General features: G+C 40.4%; 1 protein-coding gene across 1 annotated transcript in view; it reads left to right on the top strand.

The window, feature by feature from the left end:
- Nucleotides 1-17,277, top strand: part of DKK2 (dickkopf WNT signaling pathway inhibitor 2) — a 96,138-nt gene extending 78,861 nt beyond the window's left edge. The window contains exons 2-4 of the mRNA XM_008689401.2: nt 11,216-11,366; nt 12,547-12,702; nt 14,902-17,277. Of these exons, the coding sequence (XP_008687623.1) occupies nt 11,216-11,366; nt 12,547-12,702; nt 14,902-15,152 (558 nt within the window). The 3' untranslated portion in view covers nt 15,153-17,277. The remainder of the gene's footprint in view (nt 1-11,215; nt 11,367-12,546; nt 12,703-14,901) is intronic.
- Nucleotides 17,278-24,648: the final 7,371 nt, after the last annotated feature.

The raw sequence follows: 24,648 nt of genomic DNA, 5'->3' as shown, positions 1-24,648 counted from the left end.
GACAGGGCGTAGGTGAAATGGGACATCCCAATCAGCTGGAAGGGAGGAACCAGCCCAGAAGGGTTCCCCAAAGTAGAGTTACTTGATATAGTCTCTGAACGGTGAGTTAGATTTATTCCGATGGTGAAGTAAATGTGGCTGAAGAAAAATGTGTACAAATGCCTGGTCCTGAGGGGGTGTGGCTAACGGATGTGCAAGGAGCCCCATATACTGGCATGTGTAATGCAAGTGCTGGGGAGGGGGATGGAGATCATATGTCATGCTAAGAACAAAAATGTTTTCTGGTAATCTTTGTTGTGACACAGCTGCCTCCTTCAGTTCAAACAAACAAACAGGACACATTTCAGATAGCATTCCAAACCTAGTTCTAGAAACATTTTAGCATTGCATGGGAGGGAAAAAAATTTGAAAAAAGTAGGGATTACATATCAACCCTAGCAAAATTGTATAAAAACTCAATTAGCCATTTGGCTAATGAATTCTATTCCATTTGTTCGCCTAGACTTCTGACTAGCCAGCAGCCCCGGGGTTGTGCCGAGGTGGGACAGCTCTACCCCGGTCCCCGGGGGCAGGTGTGTGGGGTGGGTGCTCCTCCCTTTCCTAGTTGCGCTCCACTTCTCTTTCCCACCCACCCTTCCCCATCTCACATTTTAAAGCCCCATATTTTCTACAGAGTGTGGAATGTGAGCCAGACACAGAGGTGTTACAAAGAGTCCAATGCCAGTACATCTGGGGATTCTTAGTAATGAATAAGGGACAACAAAGGAAGCAGCAGAAATACAGAGGAGCATACTCTTTGCACGGGCTAGAAGGACCAAGGGATGGAGGGGAAGTGACTTAAGCCTGAAGACAGGATTTCATTTTTTTCATCTAGTTACAAATCATCTGACCTCCCTTGCACTATGGAGAATGTGCTGGTCACCACACCAAAGCAGATGTATGGGATGTGGGTGGCGTGGGGGACCAACGTCTTCAATGTGTTTTCTCTGGGATTACTAACACATTGAGTATGTCATCACAAGATGCACCACATTTCTGAGGCTGAGATTTGAACACTGGGGTCACACAAACCAAAGAATCTGTCATCTGGCTTATAATTTCCTCCCTTTCCAACCCTGTAACAAAGCATTTAAATAGAATTTTTTATTAGAAGTAGATTATAAGCCAATGAGTTTTGTCTTTACGCCACGCTGTTTGCTTGAATAAGTTCCTTTGTCCTTGTGTGCTGACCTTCTCTTCCTCCTTCCACACAATAAGAATTTAAATTGGTTCATGGGGGTAGAAGGCTGGTAAGTAAGACCACGTGTGTATTGAGATATCGATTGTTTTTTGGAAAAGCATTTTATTTTAATAAACAACATGTGGTCACATAATTGCGATTATCAGACCCTAAAAATAAAAATACTCTCCAAGCTGGGGCTTTTGAACCCAATCATCTAGCAAATGTCTGAAATAAATGAGTAGCCTTAGCTATTGTAATTTCATCCATCAGGAAGTCAGGCAACTATTCTACCCAGATGCTTTCTTTAACCCTTCTGTTAACGTTAGAGACTCTGAGACTGGCTCCAACTCTCTCCACAGTTTGCCCTGATCTTTGGAACCCAGAAATGGTGATATGAGTCTATTTAGAGTGCTCCTTGTGGGAATTTTTGTGTGAGACCTGTCCCATCAACTGAACGTTCCATAAAAATAAAAATGAAGCCTGGGCATGGGGCACAGATTCTTAACCTCTTTTATAGGCTATATAAATATTAGCTTGAGATAGCTAGAGAAGGACTCAAGCTGGGAAATGGGAAAGAGCTGGGATGGCAAAATAACAGATTAAATGGCTTCCATTCCTTTCTCCTAGTAACAGACAAGTTGGCTTATCCAAAGCTCAGGAGTTGAAGTCCTCCACCCTGCGGCACACGTAGCTTGCGCTTTAGTCTCTCATATGTCAGCAGTGTATCGGGTCCTAATGACTCGGGTCCAAGAGTCTTCACACACACACTATTTATTTCCTTCCAAATGGCAGAAGCAGAAATAGATGAGTTATTTAGGCAGGATTCTTGTTAGAATTGTGAACAACCTCTGCATCCTACTTTTTTTTCCTTTCTTTTTCAATAGTTTTTTTTTTAAATTTTATTCATTTATTCGTGAGATAGAGCACGAGTGGGCAAACGAGTTGGGGGGAGGGGCAGAGGGAGAGGGAAAAGCAGACTCCCAGCTGAGCAAGGGGCCTGATGTGGGGTGATCCGAGGACCCTGGGATCATGACCTGAGCCGAAGGCAGACACTTAACCAACTGAGCCCCTGCATCCTACTTTTTTAATCAAAAGGTTTTTAGTCAAGTCAATCTTTGTGTCTATCATGATTAAGTAAATCTCTTGCTCCAACCCTCTGGGGAATCACGTTGGTCCACGCTTCTTCTCAAGTCCTTGCTTCTCCTCCCAGCACACCTGGAGGGATAAAATGCTGCCTGCCTTCTTGTTTATGACTCTAAATTTGAATGATTACATTTTATATTTTCAAGCAATATTTATACAGGGCTTAAAATAGTTCTTAAATAGTAATTGAGTCTTTTCACTGCAAACGAATATTGAGGATTATATATTGCTGTGATTTTTTCATCTTACCAGCCATAAAAGAATGAGCTTTTCGATTTTATTGGCTTCTATCAACTGTTTCCTCAAAATCTGAATAGAATGTGGCAAATGGCCATTTGATTATTATTCTACCCTAATTCCTAGAGGAGATGGAAGAGAATTAAATGAGATTGGAGCAGTGTAAAGTTTGCATGTTCTATACCAAATGAATAAGACAATAAACATTACTTCAATTAAGTAGTTGTCGGAACAATGGATTGTTTATATATAATTTAAATGTATTAATAGTTTGATTCGGCTAATAAGGTGACATCAATAAAACAGAAAATTTTTAATTAAGCAACTTCAGTCTGGATTCTTGATACTCTTGCAAGAAGTACTGGCTCTAGGAAACCTAAGTTCTTCTAAGCCTTCTAAGCCAAAAATTATGAAGCGTAAATTAGCAAAGAATTAGAAACTTCACCTTGAATCTCATAAGATTAGTTCTTTAAAAAATTGTATTAATTTTAATAGATAATTCACGCACCTAGTGCAAATTAGAAAATGTTTAAGGGCTTTACATGGAAACAAAAATTTTCCTCTTTTCTCCATTCTCAATAACTCCGTCCTACCTTCCCGTGGGTAAATTCTGCTACACATTTCCTGGGTGTGCCTCCTGAAATAATACATTGGATAACTTATGCACACACACACACACACACACAAACATATATATACATACACATTAACCTATATCTTTACTGGATTTTTTTATCCTCATTTATAAACCATGACATTACAAGTGAAAAATGGCTCAAACTCATGTAACATTTAAAATTCACAAGTGTTTACACTTGGGCTCAGATAGTCACCAACACTGACCTATTCTGTAATCATAAGGAAGGTTTTCATAAACGGCCAATTTGAGAGTATGTTAAGTTTTCATATCTACCCGGACATCAGTATTTGAATTTTGAATGAGATTTTTCACTGGGAAGGGAATTTGATGCTCTACAAGAAATAGGAAATAATAAAAACACATGTCACCTATTTATCATACTTGGTACGGGGAGGAAAAGTACTTGTTTTGTAAAGACCCATAGGATACAAGATGCAAAGAAAACTCCAAAGCTATGCATTGCCAACAAGACACGGGTGTGCACCACATGGGGATATGAAATAATCCAGCCACGATGGGTGCGTTGACAGCTCTGAGTCTACACTGTGTTTCTCCCAAAGTGCGCTGGTGTGTTTGTTATGTGTTACTTTATTTTTTCATATAGTTTCAGAAATTCTCAAGCCTACCCCTAAGCACAGTGGCTAAGTAGTAGAAGTAAGGAGGAAGCTCTCTGGAAATAGTTGTCAGTGAATCTCTTACTTAGACTCATGTGTCAGGGAATCAATTTCCCAGTTAGACCTGCATCTATCTGAGAGGTAATATTGAGTCCGTGTCTCATATGGACCAGATGTTTTCTGTATGATGTGTATACAAGAGACATCCTTAACCTATGCCACAGTCCTACAGAGCAGTGTTTCCCTATCTTACCTTATCTATGATCTCCAGATCATATGATCTATAATCATACAGACTCCTGGACCATATCCGGTTCTACAAAATTAGAGTCTCTGTGAGAAAGAGTCTGTGAGTAAGTAGTTTTTAAAGAAACCCCATGAGATTTTAAAGATTGGGTAAGTAGGGAAGAGCTGCTGAAGGTAGGAATGATATCCATCTTATTAAGGAGGAAACTGAGACTCTCTAAGTAACTTACAACAATGAATTAATTGTGGAGGCATAATTCAAACTGCAGGATGATTCCAAAATCCTCTCTACCACGTTACCTTTCTGAAGGTCATGAGGTCAGGAAAACGTGAAAGGCTACATTGAAAATTTTATATTGTAGACATTCGATCCTGGATTTGGAAGAAAAAATTGTGTGGTTTCTTCCTGTTTTGGTTAGAACAATTATATTCCACCAATCGCCAAATTACAAAGGGCTTTATAATTATATATGGCGTGTAAAGGGCTCCAACCATTGCTGCAGAAATACTCCCGAGATGCTGCTTTTTGAGTATAGAACAGAAGTGTTTTTGTCCTATCTATCCCAAATAAAGGGAAAATGGGTCAAAACCAGGAAAAAAAAATCAGGTAAACTACAAGGTGTCAATTTCTCTAGGTGCCGAGACTGTATGGAAAGGGTTAGCTTTGCCCATTTGCCCACGATCAATCGCAGCAATGTACATGTTACAGTTGAGCATGTGTTCTGTGTTCAAAGTAGAGAATTCCCTGGAATCTCCTTTCTGCTTAATGCGATACAGAGAACAGGGTGGAGCAACCCAAGTTAGGGAGGACCTTGCCTTGATTTCATAGAATTACTGTTTCTTAGGATTTCAGTGAAGCTCTCTGAACACATTGGGGAAGTTAATGGACCACTGGCAGAGATCCATCTTTCCTAACCTCTGATCCAGGCAGCATTAGCAGAATTCTCTCAGCTCTGAACTTCTGTGTCAAAAACCAAATATCTAGCAACCCCAGCCCTAAAATGGATATGTGGAAAAGGTAGTCAAAGGTTTTCCACGGTATGCACAGCATGAATTGTTCTCAGGAAATCAATTTCCATATCCTTAACTCCCATGATTTCTTTTCTTAAAATTGCCTGGGAATGTGCCTGTGTTTACAGTAAGTCTTTTGCCATTTTATGTGGAAAGAAAGGCAGAATCGTCATGCATTCCAAATCTTGATATACTGCACTAACCAGCAGTATAAAACTTTTTATGGATGACAGACTAAAGTCAAATTTGGAGTATTGGTTTTAACAAAGATGGTCTTAATGGTTGATTAGGGCATCCTTGTCTGTCATTCTTTAAAAGCGAAGCTTGGCGCTGGCTGGAAAATTCTGGATACAGAACATCTAAAATAGCTGTGATGACTTGTATATTTTAAAATTTAACTGGACGTTTTCTAAAACTAATTTTCTCAAAGAAAAATATCCATGACTATGTTGTGACTTTATTTTAGGGTCAGTATGCATTGATCAATCAGGTAGGTAAAAGCTATTTTATTGAATCATGTCAAATTACTGTGAGTTTCGTCTTATAAAATGCTTAACATTATATGCCATATTCATAAAACAAACTAAATTTATACTGAAAAATTTTATATGTCAAACGCGTGAGAGGATATATACATTTCAAAATTATCTTAGGGATGGTGCAGGGAAAACATCTGTAGATCACAGAACTGGTTGTGTCTGGTGTTCAAGAAATGGATGCGGAGTAAACAATTATTGGATACTGAATGAATACCCAAACAGCTGCCTTATGAACCTATGGCACAGATCCAGAACATCGTGAGATATCTGAACTTCTCCCCTCCAATTTAATGTAGCTGAATTCTCCTGGCCTTAAATTCGGGAATCCTCAGAGATACACCCTTATCCCCTAGAGGTAACTGTGGACAAAGGGAAAGATCCAGTTGCACAGCCAGCTTGAGTTGTATGTCCCTGCACGTCCTGAAGTTGCAACCTTAAGGTTTGACTTTGAAATTACCACCTTAAAGGACAGCATACTTGCATATACATTGAAACAGAACTAGCATATGGACCTTCAGGGCAAGGGAAATTAATCTTTTCTTTAAGGACCTGGGGGAGCCAGTCTGATGGCGCCAATTCCCCAAATGTGATTGCCAACCTTCTGCTATGTTCTCTTTGAGACCCCAGACGTTCTGGTCCCCAGCCCTTTGCTCTACCTCCTTCTATCCACTCGCCCCAAATGTTTTTCATTCCCACAGCTGGGTCATCCCCCTGCAGGCTGTCTTCTGCCTGCCCAGCTGATGATGTTTTTCTGGCTCCAGAAAACTTCCGATTGTTACAAACAGTGCTTGAGGGGACAAAGGATTGTCCCCATTAAAACGACAACAACAAGACTAGGACGGTCTTGCAAGAATCCGGATGGGTGGCCAGCCCACATGAACACTATGTGATGTTTCCGTCTTCTTTTGTTTTCTCCCCATCATTAAACAGGAACAATGTCATTATTCTGAAAACTCAGGAGTTACACTAAGGTTTTAGTTGTGGCCCAAGGTTTGTTCAGTAGCCGGTGTTGCTGAGGTCCCTAGAACACTTTTTTTCTATGTCGTTATTCTTAGAGGTCTGATTCTGTCGTTGTCACATTTGCGTGTTTTAAGGGATGGGAAGCCCTGAAAAATAAGAATAAGTCCCACCCTGAATCTTAATCTCGAATTAGCAGGTCTTTTTCTCCCTGCGGTTTTGAGAATAATTGAAAAAAAAAAAAAGGCTCAATTAGTTCAAATAAGATGTAGTAACATTTTATTTTATTTCATTCATTAGAATATTATTTAATTATCATTAATAGCATGATGGGCTTTTACTTGTAACTCTGATTACATTGAGTTTAAGTGGACATAAAACTGTTGTCAAGAAATGAAATGAGAAAATGTTGTTTACAGTATTGCCCACGCTGTCCGCCAGTGTTCTGTCTGTCCAACAGCTGCACCAAGACATGCTGTTGGTATTTGGAGGCTTCTAGAGAGAGAGGTGGCCAAGTTTACTTTTCTAATCTCTAAATTCGGCACACAGGTCAGCACTGAAAACCCCTAATCTCTGTGTGCATCAAACCATCACTAGTTAATGCTTTTAGTCACCGTACCTTGCAGGGAGGCCTACAAGCCAGGGCACCCCGAATCCCCAAATTCCCTGCTACTGAGCACATGGAACTTATCTGCCGAAGTGACTTAACCTCTCTTTATTTCATTGCTAAAATTTTAAAGAATGATTCCAAATTAGCATGGAGTAAATGGATGTAAAAAAATCTTTTATACTAAAAAGAAATGCTCATTTTTGATGGACTTTATTTTCAAACTGTGTCCAATGTGTTCACTCTTTTTTCAGTTCATGTCATGGTTGTAATGATAACTAGTGCTGCTATTTACAGAAACCACTCTATTTTTAGCCTAGAAAGGGGGTTGGGCAAAACTTCTGTGTTTTTTTGGCCTGATCATGGACAGCTCTCATATATTCTTAATTCATGGCCCATCATCCGCTATTATTAGGTATCTCAAATGAATCCATGTCCTCATTGTGACTGAGGCGAAGTCATGAATGATTTTTGCATGAAGGCAAGTATTTCTGGGTGCTCATGCGGCCACATGTCACTGTTCCTCAGACTTGACCTAGACGAGTCAACAACGAACCGTGCAAATTCATTATTAATAATTTCCATAGCAGGTAAAAAAAAAAATCAGTCCTCTTATTAATTTATACAAATAAGTAGCAGGGGAAGCATATTATTGTTTTTGTTTAGTGGAAAGTTAGACTAAGATTCAAATTCAATATTTGTTTGCCATAAAACCATCGTCAGACGGGAACAGCAATAGCCTTTTGAGGCCAAAGTAAGTGGAAAATAAAGATTTTCCTATGGGAAAGTTTCTGAATGGTGCTTTTATTAATCTATGTAATTTCCTTCAGTGGCCTATTAATGCCACAGTCATCACTTCCTCAGGACCCTCATAACTACTCTAACCATGTGCTCCCCTCTCCCTCTCCCTCCCTCCCTCCCTCTCTTACCTACTATGATAGCATTTCCAGACATTTAAAGGGGGAAATGTGGGAAGAAACAATAGCAAGCTCATCCCTGAGACCGCATCCTTGAGATGAAAATGTCCTATTTAAAGCTGTTTATTGAAAAATAATGTTGTAGGCTGAAAACATGAGAATTGATATTAATGGTTCAGATCCATATTTTCTCCTGTTCTGTGTTTTGTTGCTAATGGTTATGCCAAAGGAAACTATATGGCTGAGTAGATCTGGGGAGGGAGACATTGATTTCAGAAGGGAAGGCATGCTCCCGTCTTCTTTGCTTCCCTGAAAACCTGCTGCAATCAATTTGTCTTATCATTTTCAAATTTTATTCATATTTGAAGGCTGTTTATTGGAGCAAGGAGTTTCCTAAGCATAGTAGAAGCTATATAATATAACCTTGCATTTCAATTATTAAAATTTTATTTTAATTGTCAAAGAATTGCTCTTAATGTTATGTTCTGGGATTGCATTTCAAGTGCAAGATCGCATTAAGAATAATCTTTCATTACAAAAAATTCTGCATATTTTTTCTGCCTGTGTCATTTTTATTTAAAATTGGCTTTAAATAAAAGTACAGAAATAGCACAATGAAACTGCCTGTCCTCTAATATATGTTATCTCTTGCACCTACTGAGATTTCCTCTGAAAAACTGGTGAGAATTTTACGGTGACCCCATTCAAATAGAGGACTACTATACATACCACATTTTGCAATAGCATCTGCATCAGATATTTTTTTTAAAAAAGATGTTATTTATTTTAGAGGGAGAGAGAGAGAGTGCAAGTGGGGGGAGGGGCAGAGGAAGAGCGAGAGGAAGAGAATCTCAAGCAGACTCCCCGCTGAGTGTGGAGCACATAGTGGGCCTCAATCCCAGGACCCTGAGACCATGACCTGAGCTGAAACCAAGAGTCGGATGCTCAACCGACTGAGCCCCCCAGGCGTCCCATACATCAAATAGTTTCCATTTCAAGCATTTGCCATTTCCCACAAACTGAGAATGGGAAGTTAATGTTGTGTCTTCCACAATTTTCTGCAAAATGAACTGCTACTTTTAGCAAACAGCTTGTTTTTTACCTTATAGACTATTGCGTTTTTTTAAGGAATGGAATCAAGTGTTATTCTATATTCAGAATCCCTTGAAGATTTGTTGTTTGTGTTGCACATTGCACGTGACGTTTTAGCTAGAACAAGTATTTCCATTGAAAGAACATGTCCTATTTTTGAGGAAGAAAAAAAAACTTGTAAGACATCAAATGTTTCTTGCAAAACAATTTGATGAAATAAATGTAAATGCATCAGAAACATGTGAATTGTATTTCAATTAAAATTAATGGGTTTAAATGTGAAGGGAGTAAAGTGCTTGGGGGAAAGAGTGTGGCAAGGCGGGAAGTGACATTTGTTTTGTTTTCATCAGTCTTGGACTCTTGAAAAATGGCCTAATACTCTGAATGTAGCCTCATTCAGATTCTGTCTTAAGTCTAATGATGGAGATCCAGAATGGGACGATAATATGCAAATTCATTTTATAGCTTTATCTGGCTCCGATTATAATGTAGGCATCAGACATGGCCACTATGCAATCCTTCAAAAGCACTTGCTACTCAAAATTCATGATTTTCCTATTGTAATGATGCTGAAAGTGTGTTTTTTCCCCACACAATATGTAGTTTTCAGCCTCACATTGTCGGCTCCTCATTTATTTCCTCTGTCGAACTGAACAGGATCAGATCTAAACAGAAAATATGGGGACACTGAATGTAGCCACACGTAGCAGAAGGGCGAGGGCGTGGGGTGGGGGGAAGACAGTGTAAGAGCGGGAGAAAGAAAGAGAAGGGAAAACAGAGCGTGCACGCAGACCTACGCCACCAGACCTCAGTTCATAAGCAAAGCACTCAAATCCCACTAATGACTGGAGAGTCACAGAAACTTGACCCATAGGTTTACATTCAGACCATTTATGCGTGCTTAAAAACAACCACGTAGCTTCTTCTTACTTTTGTATTTTTTAATTAAAATAAAAACCCATGCATTACTCTGAAAACAGGAAAGAACTGCAAAAAGAAAAGAAAAACAACTAATAAATAAATTTCCCTGTCTACATGCTTCAAAATATGAGGAAGTTTAATGTGTGGTGTGGCCGTTCAGTTTCTCAACTCTGTGCAAACACGGATGTTCTAAGTGTCCTAAAAATTTCCAAGAGGCAAGGAGTACATAACAGGAGAATGTATTTTTATTTTGGGAGATCATCTAGGGCCCTGATTAAGTAGCCTCCCGCAGTGAGAAATGGAGACCATCAGGTCCTTTCTGTATAAATCGAAGGCGCCGTAGCCCCTAGGGCCATATTTGTATGTAAATAGCCTGCCTCTCTGTTTGCTGAGAACAGGATGTAATCGGAGTTGAGCATTTCGCTTAGACCGCTTAGAACCCATGGCTGCTCACCGCCTGAGTTTGGAATGAGGACGCTGCTCCTTGATTTCTTTGTGCCAAACAGCTCAGAACCTCTAACGGTTCTGGAAGTGGTTCTCTGCTGTGCTCCTCAAGGGCAAGAATTGTGGGGAGTCGCTCACTGTATTTGCTCCCTAACTGGGCAGGAGGTATGTTTTAGCTTCTAGCACAGCCCTTTGTTGTTTTGTTTAAACTTCGTCTCCTCCAGTTTAGTAGATGAAAAACCGAATAGCGAGGCTGACTGTTTCATTTACACGGTAAATCAGTGACGGTATAACAATTACAACTATTTCTGAGCCCCCAAATGTACCTTTAAGAGTTCTACTGAGCCACACAAAATGTGAATCCCATCTCCAAAGTTGTGTCAACAAAACTACAGGAACAGCATCAACTTTACCTCTGTCCCCATCAACAATCGGTATTTATAGGGTCCTTGATGAAGGAAGCGTCACTATGTAGGATCTGCGCCCAGAACACGATTTCACTGGTGTATCTCCTTTGACGAGAAACCTGCTGTGATTGATTGCCCATCGTGATTTGCCGCGGTAACTTTTCATGCGTGTGCAGTCTAATCGGCCTTCTGTTCGGTGGTGGTGTGCTTTTTGGCAGGCCTACCCTTGCAGCAGTGACAAGGAGTGTGAAGTTGGGAGGTATTGCCACAGCCCCCACCAGGGCTCATCGGCCTGCACGGTGTGCCGGAGGAAAAAGAAGCGCTGCCACAGAGACGGCATGTGCTGTCCGGGTACCCGCTGCAATAATGGTGAGCTCTAGTTCGGTGTGACGGGCCTCCTTCGTGTTAATGTAGGACGTGTGTCTAGCAAATTCGACGACCTCCTCCTTAGCCAGACCTCTGAAACGCAAGGAACCTTTCAAAACTGGCAGGGATTGGATCGTGGTTTAGCTATGTGCACGATTACGTGGATTACCTCCCAAATCCTAGTTTTCCTGGGCTCCGGCCTCTATTTCTATCCTTTATGTTCTATGGCAATCTAGGATTTGCCGTACCGAAGCGTTGTATATGCATAGCTGTAAACACATAAGTGATACATGCAGAAGACCAAACAAGGCACCTGCTGCGGTTTGGGAATACGGAGGTGAGTCCCTCTCCCAGTTTCATGCCTCGATTCTTATATTCAGGGTGTCTTCTTTGAAAGGCCCCACCCTGCACCACACTCAGAGTGAGGGAGTGATTGGTTCCTCCAAACGGAGACCCAGGAGTCTATTCCCCAGCCTATCCATAAGCATGACTTCACCCAATCTCAGTGAATTTATCGCCAGACAATTCAGCACTAATGATGAAATGAAGAATCACTGACAACACAAGAAAAAACCATTAAATAATTACAGAAGGTGATCTGAAACATAAACTTACTCATATAAAACAAGATAATCAGGCTCCTATCCGTATACATGCTCCCAACCCCTAGGCAGAGTCTTATCAGAAGTACCTGGGACAGGTGAACGGAAGAAGGCCTCATACCATTAGAGATGTTTACGATGTAGACTGGGGTTATATTGTTGATTGAAAATAGGAACCTGGATCCTGAAGATGGATGTCTGGGCAGACGTTTTAAAAGTAGGAATAGCTAACACTAATTTAATACTTACTAAGTCACTATTCTAAACATTTCACATGTGTTCACAACTTGATGAAATGTTTTTATTCCTATTTTTGCCCATGGTTACTTGGTCTTGAGAGAGACGAGATTCAAATTAAGGAAGCCTGACTTAGGCCAAACTATTTAATTCTATTTAATATTAAGTCATATCGTTGAATATTATTTATGTAAATAAATGAATGGTTGAATGAATAGAGGAAAAACAGATGATGATAGATGATAGGTAGGAGATAGCCTCACACCTCACATCGGCACGATACTTGGATAAGAATCACACTTTACAGAATCGGATAAGTCTAACCACTTACTTGCCATCTCCAGGCATCTGCATCCCTGTCACTGAGAGCATCTTAACCCCCCACATCCCAGCTCTGGACGGCACTCGACACAGAGATCGAAGCCATGGCCACTACTCAAACCACGACCTGGGATGGCAGAATCTAGGAAGACCGCACACTAAGATGTCACATATAAAAGGTAGGCGGTCTGTAGTTCTTTGCTTACTTTTTCTTGTTTTAAAAGAAGAAAAATTAAAATATTGAGAATTCATTGCATTGGTTTTAGAAAAAATACAGAGAAGATACTTTGTTGGCAAGATTTTAACTGAATTTATTAATTCTTAATTTTGAGGATGCTGGAGATTTCTAAGAGATCTTAAATTGTTAGGAAATATGTATTGTGAGAATTGCAGCACCCCTGAACAATCATGCTATTTTCTAAACGGTGCTGCCTTTAAATGTTTATAGTCATATGATTAAATCCCTAAGCTTTTGAATCTTTTTCTCCCCTTTACAGAAATTTTATTTCACTAAACAACCACACAATATGCTATTCATAGACCAACTTATCAAAAATAATTGGTTTCTACTAGGATTATATATGGTCATAAAATCCCCTTACCCATATCAAAATATTTGGGAAGCCTAATCACTAACAGTAAAATTTAAAAGCATGAAATTATTGAACTTTATTACTAACAGTAAAATGTTGAAGGCATGAAACACGTCCATCTTTAAAGGAGGCTTCTTTCAAGCGTGTTCTGTGGAGCGTTACTCTTTAAGACATCCTGTGAATAAAAGTGTGCTGTAATAATGCCTCTCCCACTTTGGGAACTTTATATAATTGGTATATTGAGGGCTCTGAGAAGCCCAGCAATGAGGAAAACTGGTTAAGTTTTTTAAACACTGTAGGTCCCCATATTTCTTGACCACAAAAACATTTCCCCACATTTTCATGTTCTGCAGAGCTGGTATCCTATGGAATATCTGACTGACCTATTAGTCTGACCTGGAATATTCATGTTGACATGGATGGCACTAAAAAGATTGACAGTTCCTCTTCAATTGTCCCCTATCTATGCTCCCTGAAGACCTATGTCTTTACCCAATCTCCTATTTCTATTCTATCAAATTCACATGCATTTGTCATTACGTGAGTATCCCTCCCTACCCAATAGCTAGCTATGTCACAGTACAGTTTCAAATTTACTCATATTTTTATACAGTTTTATGTGTAATTTTCTGATGGCAACTAGGAAGCACTCTTATGACAATGCCTAGTGGGGCATGTCCGTATCACACAGGGACTGGTTACATCTGGGATGACGGGTCACCCCTTACCTCAGGATTGGCACATTATGGCCTGTCCTACTGCCTGATTTTGCAAAATAATGTTTTACTGGAACACAGGGTGGCCTATTCGTGTAGGCACTACTTATGTCTGCTTTTGTGACAGCAGAAGTGAGGAGTGACAGGTCATCCGGTCTAAAAAGCCTGGATATTTACATTCTGGCAAAAATGCAGAGAAGTTTATTGACCTTTCTTTATATAGGTTACACATCAACCCAGCTGTGATGTGTGTTTGCTCTTTTGCTGACTTAGTCACTTTTTTCTGAATTAAATATCCAGATTTGTTCTTCCACATGTTTTTAATGATGGGTTCTTGGTTGACCCTGGGGCTGTCTGCCCTTTCTCTACTCTGTTCTGAATCACAGCTCCTTAGAGACTGTACGTCCTAGGCTCCCTGTCAGGTGGGCCTGTTGGGATTCCAGCCCCAGCTAGCAATTCCAGCCCCGGATTCTGACATGACCTTCTCCTCTGGGGCCTCCAGCCTAAAGTGGTAGCGGCCTCCTGCTCTGCTGCTTTACCATCCTCTGGCCCTTCTTAGCCCTGCCACCGCCTGCGTGCCTCGTTCTCGGCATTAAACATCTTCGGTCTTAAGTTTCTGTATTCCTGGCTAGACACTGACGCAGGGGTTTAAGAGTCCCTGAGAATTTCAGCTTTCTCCTCGAGTCAGAGTTTATTTACGCCTCCCAAGAACGTATCAAATTAATTACTTTGAAAGCAATTCTCTTTATTTACTTATTTTTCACTCACCTCATTAAAAGAACAAATGATCAGAGAAATATCTAAGAGCACACCGTGCCAAAATAAAGACAAGATGGAGCGCAGTCCTAGCTCTTCGTAAGACTTGATACTCAGCGAATAGTCAAAAGAGACGATAATTGCCTGACGTGATTAGAGGGAGAGCCGATCGATAGGCATCCAAGACTTTCCATCGTACGTGATAACTTCGTGGAAGACGGTCCAAGTAAAAGTACTGTATGTGCGTCTGTGTGCAAAGTAGGATTTTTTTCTAAAGTGTCATGGTAATGTCATTTGGTCACCATCTCCACAGGGCATGAAGGAGACCCCTGCCTGCGATCAGCAGACTGCATCGAAGGGTTTTGCTGTGCTCGCCACTTCTGGACCAAAATCTGCAAGCCAGTGCTCCATCAGGGGGAAGTCTGTACCAAACAGCGCAAGAAGGGCTCTCACGGGCTGGAAATTTTCCAGCGGTGTGACTGTGCGAAGGGCCTGTCGTGCAAAGTGTGGAAAGATGCCACCTATTCCTCCAAAGCCAGACTCCACGTGTGTCAGAAAATATGATCTCCTCCGAGGAAGCCCATCACTAGCAGACTGTGCATCTGTGTATTTAATGCATTACAGCATGGTGGAAAAGACGATTTGGAGCTCAGAAGAATGGCTAAAATAAGGAATGTTGTAAGCATATAGAGATCACAGAGAGAGAAAAAGGGAAAGAGAATAAGCAGATTAGAAAGAGGTAACATGTGTAGTACAACCGATGCATTTCCATGATGCAGCTCGTTCATGTAAATAATGTGCACATTTGTGAAAATGCCATTACTGACAAAACCACACAGTGAAAATTCCTGACGAATACCATGTGACTTCCCAAGAGTTTAGGTTGTGCTGGACGATCAGTTTCCTTCGGATTGGTGATTGCCTGTAGAAATTACCTGAAAACCATGGTTCTCACTCAAGGTTATACTTGAACACAATAGTCCCTTGGCATACAACAGGCTCTAACATAAAATGAGTTGTTACATAGGAAATGAAAGCATGGCACATAATTAATTCGCCACACAGAATCACCTTTGGGTTTGCAGCACTACTGCTATGGCTCAATGAAAGGCCTTGGTAGACAAGAAAAAAAGCAGTCAGTGTTTTCCAAATATGTTCAAAATAATTGCAAGTCTCCTCTGAACGCCTTTAGGAAAAAAACAAACTTGTTTTGCTTTAAACTGTTTATTTACATTTTTTGAAAATGTATTTTCACAGTAATTCCCCAGGACCAGTATAAGACAAAAACTGTCCATTTACATTCTAGAATGGCATTGCACCTTTTCTTGATTGTATGTGATTCCTACCTTGAATATATTTTATTTTCCAAACTATCCCAATTCCTTGTGAATAGTACAGAGCAGAATTTCACAGACTGCAAAAATTTTTAAGGTGTCCAAGATACAGCATCAGCGCTAATAGACTGTTACTTGTTGAAGCTTGGGCATTCCCCGTGTTCGACAGAATTAGATTGGCAAACACATTTATTCTTTACAGACACAGCAGCACAGCCAGGAAAAGCTGAGCACAGAGACTTGATCTGCATTTGTGCTGCACTGAGGGACACAAAGGGACAAAACTTCATCCAGTGCCCAGGTTTTGGCACCATGTCGATCGTATGTCTGAAGCACAAACTGACTATTCCCATTGGAAGCCCAAGGCAGCACAACCTAAATGGAAGTTTTCCATGGGATTTGCTATCACAATATTTACTGTGCAGATGAGTTCTGTGTAGGTCACTAGTTGACCTCAAAATATTTATTTTACATTTTTGAGGCCCTAAAATAACATGAGGCGGTCTCATGAAATGCACTCTCGAGGCAGGTGGCATACAGTAAGGTTCCGTTGTCCTCCACAAACTCCCAGCTTGCCGACGGCACCGTCTGAAAGTTCTGTACCAATCTCTCTGCAACAGCTGTTTCTTGCCAAAGATATTGTTTCTGTTTTCTGCAGCCATTGAAAGTAAAAAATAGAAATGGAATAACTTGTAAAATCTACATATTGCTAACCTATAGAAACCACAGTTTCCAAATTCTTTGAAACCATTTTATTACTTTTTTTTTTACTGTACTCAGTTCTAAATATTTATGTCTAGAGCATAAAGCAAAAAAGTTATCTTATAGCTGTTACTTTTGACCTTTTCTTTTATAGACTGCAAGTCACTCCTTAATTTTCTTTTACTTAAACCCCTTCTGCAGTTTCAAATTCAAGTTTTCCCAGTAGAAATTGAACCTGAGCCTGCATGTCTATTAAGAATCTCAGCTTCCCATACGCTTTACTAGGGTGATTAAGATTTACATTTTTCCACATGTCTGCTAAAACAAAAATTATAAGCTAATCTATCCAAGAACCAAAGTCTGTGCAAACAGGTTTCTATAAGCTTGGCAACATGAACATGGAACATTTCAGTCAAACATTTCCTATGTAGCAATCACATTTACAATCTGGTTTTTGCATTATTTCCCTTATGTACATCCCAAAATTATTATTTGAAGTAATTTATTTACAGGAAATGTTAATGAGATGTATTTTCTTATAGAGATATTTCTTACAGAAAGCTTTGTAGCAGAATATATTTGCAGCTATTGACTTTGTAATTTAGGGAAAATGTATAATAAGATAAAATATATTAAATTTTTCTCCTTCAAAAATGGAATTCAAATTTCCTTGTGTTTTGCTTGTGAGAAAAACTTTCACAGAATCACAGATTCTCAGAGTTCAAATGGACGATCTGATTTGACACTTGGGGTAGGAATCCTTTGGATGACATCACCATGAGATGATCCAAGGCACTTTACTATTACTAAAGGCAGCTTATTCACGGCAGGACAGATGTAATTGTTAGAAAGTTATTTTTTCATTAAACTAAAATATCCCAGCTTGTGCATGCTACCCATTTATTCTTACTTTGTGTTCTGGAACATCTTGGAACAAGGGCTCTCCACAAAACTTCAAAACACTTGAAGCCACCTGGCCTATTTCCTATAATCTTCTATCCGATTAAAATTTCCCCAAATAGAGATGCCACCATGCTAAGCATATGGGTTCATTCCCCAGTGGCACAAAGCAGCTACAAACCATCTTTATCCCTATATGGATACGACTGGGTTACCTGGCCCTGAGTGAACTCAAAGCCACGTCCTGGGAAAGTCTTTGCTTCCTAAACCCAGAGATGTCAGGAGTGTTTGATAAACAGAACTCACCAATTTTGAGACTGGGAGTGGTTGTAGAAGCCCATGTTGTATTGGAGACGTTAATGGGGTGGAAATGTGGGCGATAAACATTCTGTGACAGTGGAATGGATTGAGTGTAGCAATGGCAGCATAATGAAGCTGAAACAGTCCCGTAGCTAGAGGTCAGAGTTGAAGATACCTCAAGCATTGCTGAAATAACTCCCACATTATTCTAATTAGTCACTTAAAGTTATTCTTAAACAGTTATCCATTTCCTCAAATTGAGAACATTTGTATTTCCTAGCTACAGTGTATTTTTAGACTATAACAGTCAAATGGGTGATATTTTTCTTTTCCACCGAGCTCAGGGAGATGCTCTGAAAACTGACAAATTGTCTTGACTTCCCTTTTAGCCAAGAAATACAATGTCTTATCACAGCCCTAGGATTTGAGGGGGGAAGCAATCAATTACACTTTTCTCCACGCCCCGAATTCAGGCCATTTGAGAAAAAGAGTTAAGAAAGAAAAGCAAATGACAGATTACCCTAGGCTGATAAAGTTATCGGGAGAGTATGGTGTGTAGTGCAGGCCTGAGGATACTAGAAAGAGCCAGGTTCCAGAGCAAGATACTAGAAAGTTCCATTCTCAGACAACACCAGACAATATCATTTCTATCTGTGGGAGCTTCCCTGTAAAATTTACTGCATGAATGGGCAGAACAGAGTGACTTTCTTCTGGCAATTTGTGGCAAAGAGGGGTGGGGAAGGAACAGAATTATGCATTTCTCCTTCAAGAATCTCATTTGAAATTCTACAAAATTGGATAATTCACAGCACATGAAAGGAGTGAGTGAGGGATAGAGACAAAGATTATTATACTCTTCACATTCAACTGATGTTAAGAACTGGAAAAGAATAAACCCCTCCCCTCCATCCTTCCCCAGATCTTTATATTCTTAACACATTGGACATAGCCATTTGTCTATGGTGAACATAACACCGTAGATCAGCCATCTACTAAAGCAGCGCCTGGTGAGGTCTTCCCCCCAATGTCAGTCACTCCTTTGTGGATACTCCCAGGACCAGGGATGGAAAGTTTAGATTTTTATCCTCAGAAGATGGCAAGATGGATGAAAATAATTCATTAATTCAATTGACTCCAAGACCACACTATACTCAGGGTTGGAAAATAACTCCTCATTCTTCTTAGCATCTCAAGTTATGTCCGTCAGACTATCCACCACAATCTATCAGTGGTTCTGCAGTGAGATTAAATGACACATTGGGTATCTGATAATAAAAAAGTAAAAAAGCACTGCAATCATAAAGTTCCAATAACCCAAAGACTTTTGAATATAAATCCTGTTCCAATAAGAAATCCCTAAAGAAATTAATGCATGAAATTTAAATCCTCTTGCATGTTAAAATCAAAATAAGTTGAAGCCCAAAGAATCGAAAGTCTATATTTGTTATCTTCCTCTTTAGAATAAGGAGCCCAGAGAAACTGAAATTCAAAATCTTCAAGTTAATGCCTAAGTTTTCCTTCCTCATCCGGGTCGTATTCTGCTCTGTCTTAGCTGGGGGGGTTATTGATGCTTGTGTAGAGTGGGACTCTTTCAGCAGCTATGGCCAGAACAGTATCTCACTGGAATGAGAGACTTAAACTTTTTATTTATTTGAGAGGAAGAAGGAGAGAGAGAGAGAGAGACAGCGTGCTAGCATGAGTGGGGGGAGGGGCAGAGGGAGAAACAGACTCCCTGCTGAGCGCCAAGCCCACCTCAGGCTAGATTCCAGGACCCTCAGACGTTGACCTGAATCAAGAGTCAACTGACTAAGCCAACCAGTCGCCTCCGGGAGACTTAATTTTTTAATAATGTCCAATTAATTTTTGGATACATATGACTAAGTCAAAGATGTCACCACATTTAGAAAATAAGGCAATCTCCGGCTCTTAGAACAGATATACCAGGCAATACACTGTTAACAAATCTAGGACGTGGTGTTGTCAAAAACCATAGCAAACATGCTTGGAATCTGAGTGAAAGAAGATACGTGGAAAAAAAAAAGGAATTTCTTTGTTTTTGCTTTGTTAAAAATGTCAGCTAATCCAAATCAGTTTTGGAACCCACGACCTATGTACTTAAACTTACATGGGAAAGACATCCCACCAAGTTTTAGATACAGCCCTATGTTTTACTAAATGGCAGGATGGGAGGAGAATCCACCTGTGTATTCCATCTACTTTTAGAGACTGAGTGGTATTTGAGGCATTACTGCTTTCCTGCACAACTGGTCAAATTTAGAAACTCGCCATTAGGTTAGCCTCATTGGGGCTTCTTTTTTACACACCTAACATATTCAAAGTGTCACCAGGGCTTGAGAATACGTTGGGTCTGGTGACACGGCCTCCATAGTGTCTTGTAAGTTGATCTATTTCAGGGGTGTGCGTAACGGCAGCTCCCACTGCTTCACGCATTACTTATTTTCCCATCCGTGCACTTATTCCAGCTGTAGAGGCGCATCAACATTCCTGAAATAAAACTGATATTGACACTCCTGAAAATTATTTTCGCAAATGGTGCCCCGAGGCACAGCAGACACTCTCAACTTACCTTCCTTCACTCAACACATATTCACCGAGAATGCCTTCTACATGCCGGGCGGCTTTGTAGGCACAGTGGCTAGAAGCAGACAACCAAACCAAAAAAGTTCATCCTTTCATTGTTTTCACATTCCAGTTATCTTTTAGGGCAAAGCTGGGAGGCAGAAAATAATTAAATAAAAATTATATTAATACTCTAGGAGACAGAGGATGAACCCTATGAAGAAAATTGAAGCAGGGTAAAGAAACAGATTCTGTGGCTAGGGGAGATCTCTTAGAGGAGGAAAATATGAGTAGGAACCTGGGTGAAGTGAGGGGCTGGGAATGGGAATGTCTGGAGAAACAGCAGCACAGGAAGAAGAACAAGGGAAAACATTTGACATTGGGAAGAAGTTGAGCGGGAGTCTCGGATGTGATGGGTAAGGGGAGAGAGATGGAAGATGAGGTCAGAGAAGGCGTCGGGTCAGATTGTGTAGAGCCTTACTGACTTTCCTAAGTACTTTTATTTTGAAAGAGAGATGGAGCCTGCGAGAACTTTCGAGCAGAGGAGTAGCATGAGCTAACAGGTTTTCAAAGGTCACACAGACTTCCGTGTAGAGAAGAGATGAGGGCATCCAGGCAAGAAAACTGGTGGCTTAGATTTGAGAGGTAAGGTGGAAGTCATGAGAGACGGTTGGATTTAGGGTATGTTGGAGGTAGAGCCAACTGGGTTTGCTGTTGGACTGGATGCAGGTTGTGTGAACGGCAGAGCCTCTCTAGCCTAGCCCAAGGATGAAGATCATTGAGAAATTGTTGGTAAGAAAGAAAAAGTTAAAAAAAACCTCTTCCTTGTACAGCACCTTTGTATTTAATATCTAAAGGAAGCATTGCCTTCACATGTTGAAATGAAAGTTGAAAACTCTTTAGAAAGTTGCCCTTTGCAATTTTCTCACCAGCTATCTTGAGAGCTTGAGAAAAAAATCATATAAAGGAGAGACTGAGTCAACAAAAATAGAGAACTTGTCGGATGCACTAAGAAAAGCAGTTGCAGACAAACAAGAATGAGAAAGTGGCAGGAAGACAGCACAGAAAATAAACAGGGGCCAGAGCACAGAGACTGAGCAGAGAGAGTTTTAAGCTAGAATGTAGGAGAGAGATGCATCATGTGGAATGCCAGAAATCCTAAAAGGTGCTAATAAGAAACTACTATTTGATACAGATGTCAACAGTGTCAAGGAAAACTTACGGGAAGAGAATGGCTGACTCACAACAGTAGGGTTAGAAAATTATTTAAGCAAAGGGTGTAGCCCAGGCAACACTCCCATTGACTTTGGGCCAATGAGTTGCAGTAAAAGGTAATTTGTCAAAGCAAGTCATAGTTCTCTTTGAGTCTTAAGTAATTGTATAGTGTAGGACCTGGGAATTCTAAAGAAATAACAATATGCAAGTAATTGAAGTACTTTCATGAGAAATACACTTGCCATCATACCTCTCACACATACGTCATGAATACCACAGTGCGCAACCTTTTAAAATTTCCTGGGGGTCAACATTTCTTATAGATGCCATGGACTTGTTTTATTTGCTCCACACCTTCCCACTTCACTGCACCTGCTACACCAGTCATCATTCTGTGTTTAATGGCCAGTCAGCCTCCAGGGGCTAGTAACAGATGGAGAACATCAGATCAGCTAATGCATATAAAATACTCTAAGTCCCACTTAAGCTTTTCAGGCAGACTATGAAATTGAGATCATTTTATCCTCCATTTCTTTTCCTACCTTGCCGACCTCTCCTTACCACTATGCTCTTGTCTGTTGCAATGCCCGTTCATTCTTTCTCCGATTGCATGCCAGACTTAAAGCTTAGTAGAGAACAGGAAAACCAAGCAATCTCTGTGGAAATTTCACAGTAACGTTCAAACTATTTAACACACATCCACATCTTATAACTTTCCAAGATCCAAATATAGCGATGCTACCTTTTACAATGCCTGAGAGGAATACACAGCAAAACTCATTTTTACGTGTATCAAGGGACCTTGAATTCTCTATGGAGAGTACACTCCCCAGTACACCATTTGGCTTCCGTTTGGAACTTTTAAAAATCATTCTTAGCTGTGGAGAAATGTGAGGAGGCTAAGGAAAACTTCCCTTAAAATAAAAGCAGTAAATACAGCTTAGAAGTAGTTAGGATTTATTTCTTTAATGAGTGTGAAGTTGCTCAAAAACAGTTTTAGAGCTTCGGAAGAGAACGGGCATCTCTTATTAAACAGGGAAGAACAATCTCAAGAAGAACCTGCTAGTATTAGGAGGGCAATAGATTGAAGAGGTTGACCATCTGGGAAAAGGACAGGCAGAGACAATTCAAGAAAATGTTCAGGGAGCAGGAGAATGAACTTTCTTTGAAGAAACTTTTGTTTTGGTAGCCTTGAAATAAGTCAAAGGAAGCTTTTATTCATTTTATTTTTTAACTTAAATTCAATTAGCCAACATATAGCACATCATTAATTTCAGACGGAGTGTTCAATAATTCATCCGTCGCATATAACACCCAGTGCTGATCACATCACATGCCTCCTTCAGCCCATCAGCCAGTTACCCCATATCCCCACCCACCTCCCCTCCAGCACCCCTCAGTTTATTTCCTGTAGTTAAAAGTCTTTCATGGTTTGTCCCCCTCTCTGATTTCTTCCCATTCAGTTTCCCTCCCTTCCTCCATGATCCTTTGCGCTGTTTCTTATATTTCATATATGAGTGAAACCATATGATAATTGTCTTTCTCTGATTGGCTTATTTCACTCAGCATAATACCCTCCAGTTCCATCCATGTTGATGTAAACGGTAAGACCTCATCCTTTCTGATGGCTGAGAAGCATTAAGAGAAGGATTCACTGGGTGAAAACTGGCTGTTAGGGATGGGAGCTTCACAGAAAAGCCGATGGCTTAGGGACTATCCAAACAGAATATTATGCTAGTTCAACGTCCCTCTCGTATTCTTCAGGCCATCTACCAAGAACATAGCTCTTATCTCATCATCCATTGGCAAAGAAGAATGTTCATAGGGACTCTCCTATAGGATATAGACAATAGTAATGATAATAATTGGCACATTTACGTTGCTTCAGAATGCCATGAAGTGTGACACTTTATTCCTTACAACTCTTGTCTCTCTTGAGTGTTTACGGTGGACCAGGTGCTGGCTTCGCGGTGCCTCTACTTCATCTCAAGTCATTCTTCCAAGCAACCCCTCTCCAGCCAAGAGGGCTGGAGTCGGCATTTGAGACCCTGACTCCCTGTGAGGCGGGAGGCGGCGCTCGTATTGATTAGCTTATGCCGGCTCCGTCGGGAAGAACCACCCGCCCCTCCCGTGATCACGGGGATCCTGTGGCCGGCTTACTGACCCAGCGCTCATGAGCGTCAGAGCTGAGGCTAGTCTAGCTTTCGTAACCCTTTCTTCAAGATTTACTGAGTACTTCCGAAAGCAATTCCTTTATTTCCCTGAAAACACAGTCGTTAGTGCTGGAGTTCGGGCTAAAAACACATCGCTCTCCAGCAAATATTTCTCCTTACTGATTTCTTCCCAGGGGACAACTTGCCCAGTTAGTATTTTGGACAATGCTAACAAGAACAGCTTGTATGTATATAACAGTTTATAAAGTTTACAAATAAATACTATATCAGAGTGAGGTAAGAGAAGACTTTGTATAACGACCATAATTCGCTGTTTAAAAAAGAAAGCCACAGGGGCGCCTGGGTGGCTCAAACATCTGACTCTTGATTTTGGCTCAGGTCATGGTCTGAGGGTCGTGAGATCCAGCCCTGCTCAACAGAGAGTCTGCTTGAAGATTCTCTCCCTCTGCCCTCCCCCATGTGAACTTTCCCAAAATAAATAAATAAATACATTTTAAAAAATAAATACATCTTTAAAAAAAAAAACCCACAACTTTTAGTTTGTAAATGGTTTCCATAAAAATGTCCTAAGTTGGAAAGATCTTCATTGCTTATTGGATTGATATAATTATTAGTTGTAATATATTTTAAATCACTTTAAAAACAAAAGGTACCCGATGATTTTCCTTTGCCCTCTTGTGTCCCAGGAGTCTGACTGATATCAACTGCGTGAGGAAGATCCCTAAATCTGTAACTCCTTGCTGGGTTTGGCTAAGGAAGACACTTGAAGAGGATCTGATAGTGAGAATACAGGGTTCTTGGCTCTTCCCTTGATATGGCAGAGTCTGGTAGTGGCTATATTCCTCCACCAAAGCC

The sequence above is a fragment of the Ursus maritimus genome, unplaced genomic scaffold (assembly GCF_017311325.1).
Source record: "Ursus maritimus isolate PB19 unplaced genomic scaffold, ASM1731132v1 scaffold_11, whole genome shotgun sequence".
In the NCBI taxonomy this organism is placed as follows: domain Eukaryota; kingdom Metazoa; phylum Chordata; class Mammalia; order Carnivora; family Ursidae; genus Ursus; species Ursus maritimus.
The sequence above is the reverse complement of the archived record's forward strand: the minus strand, read 5'-3'. Positions and strand labels throughout refer to the sequence as shown.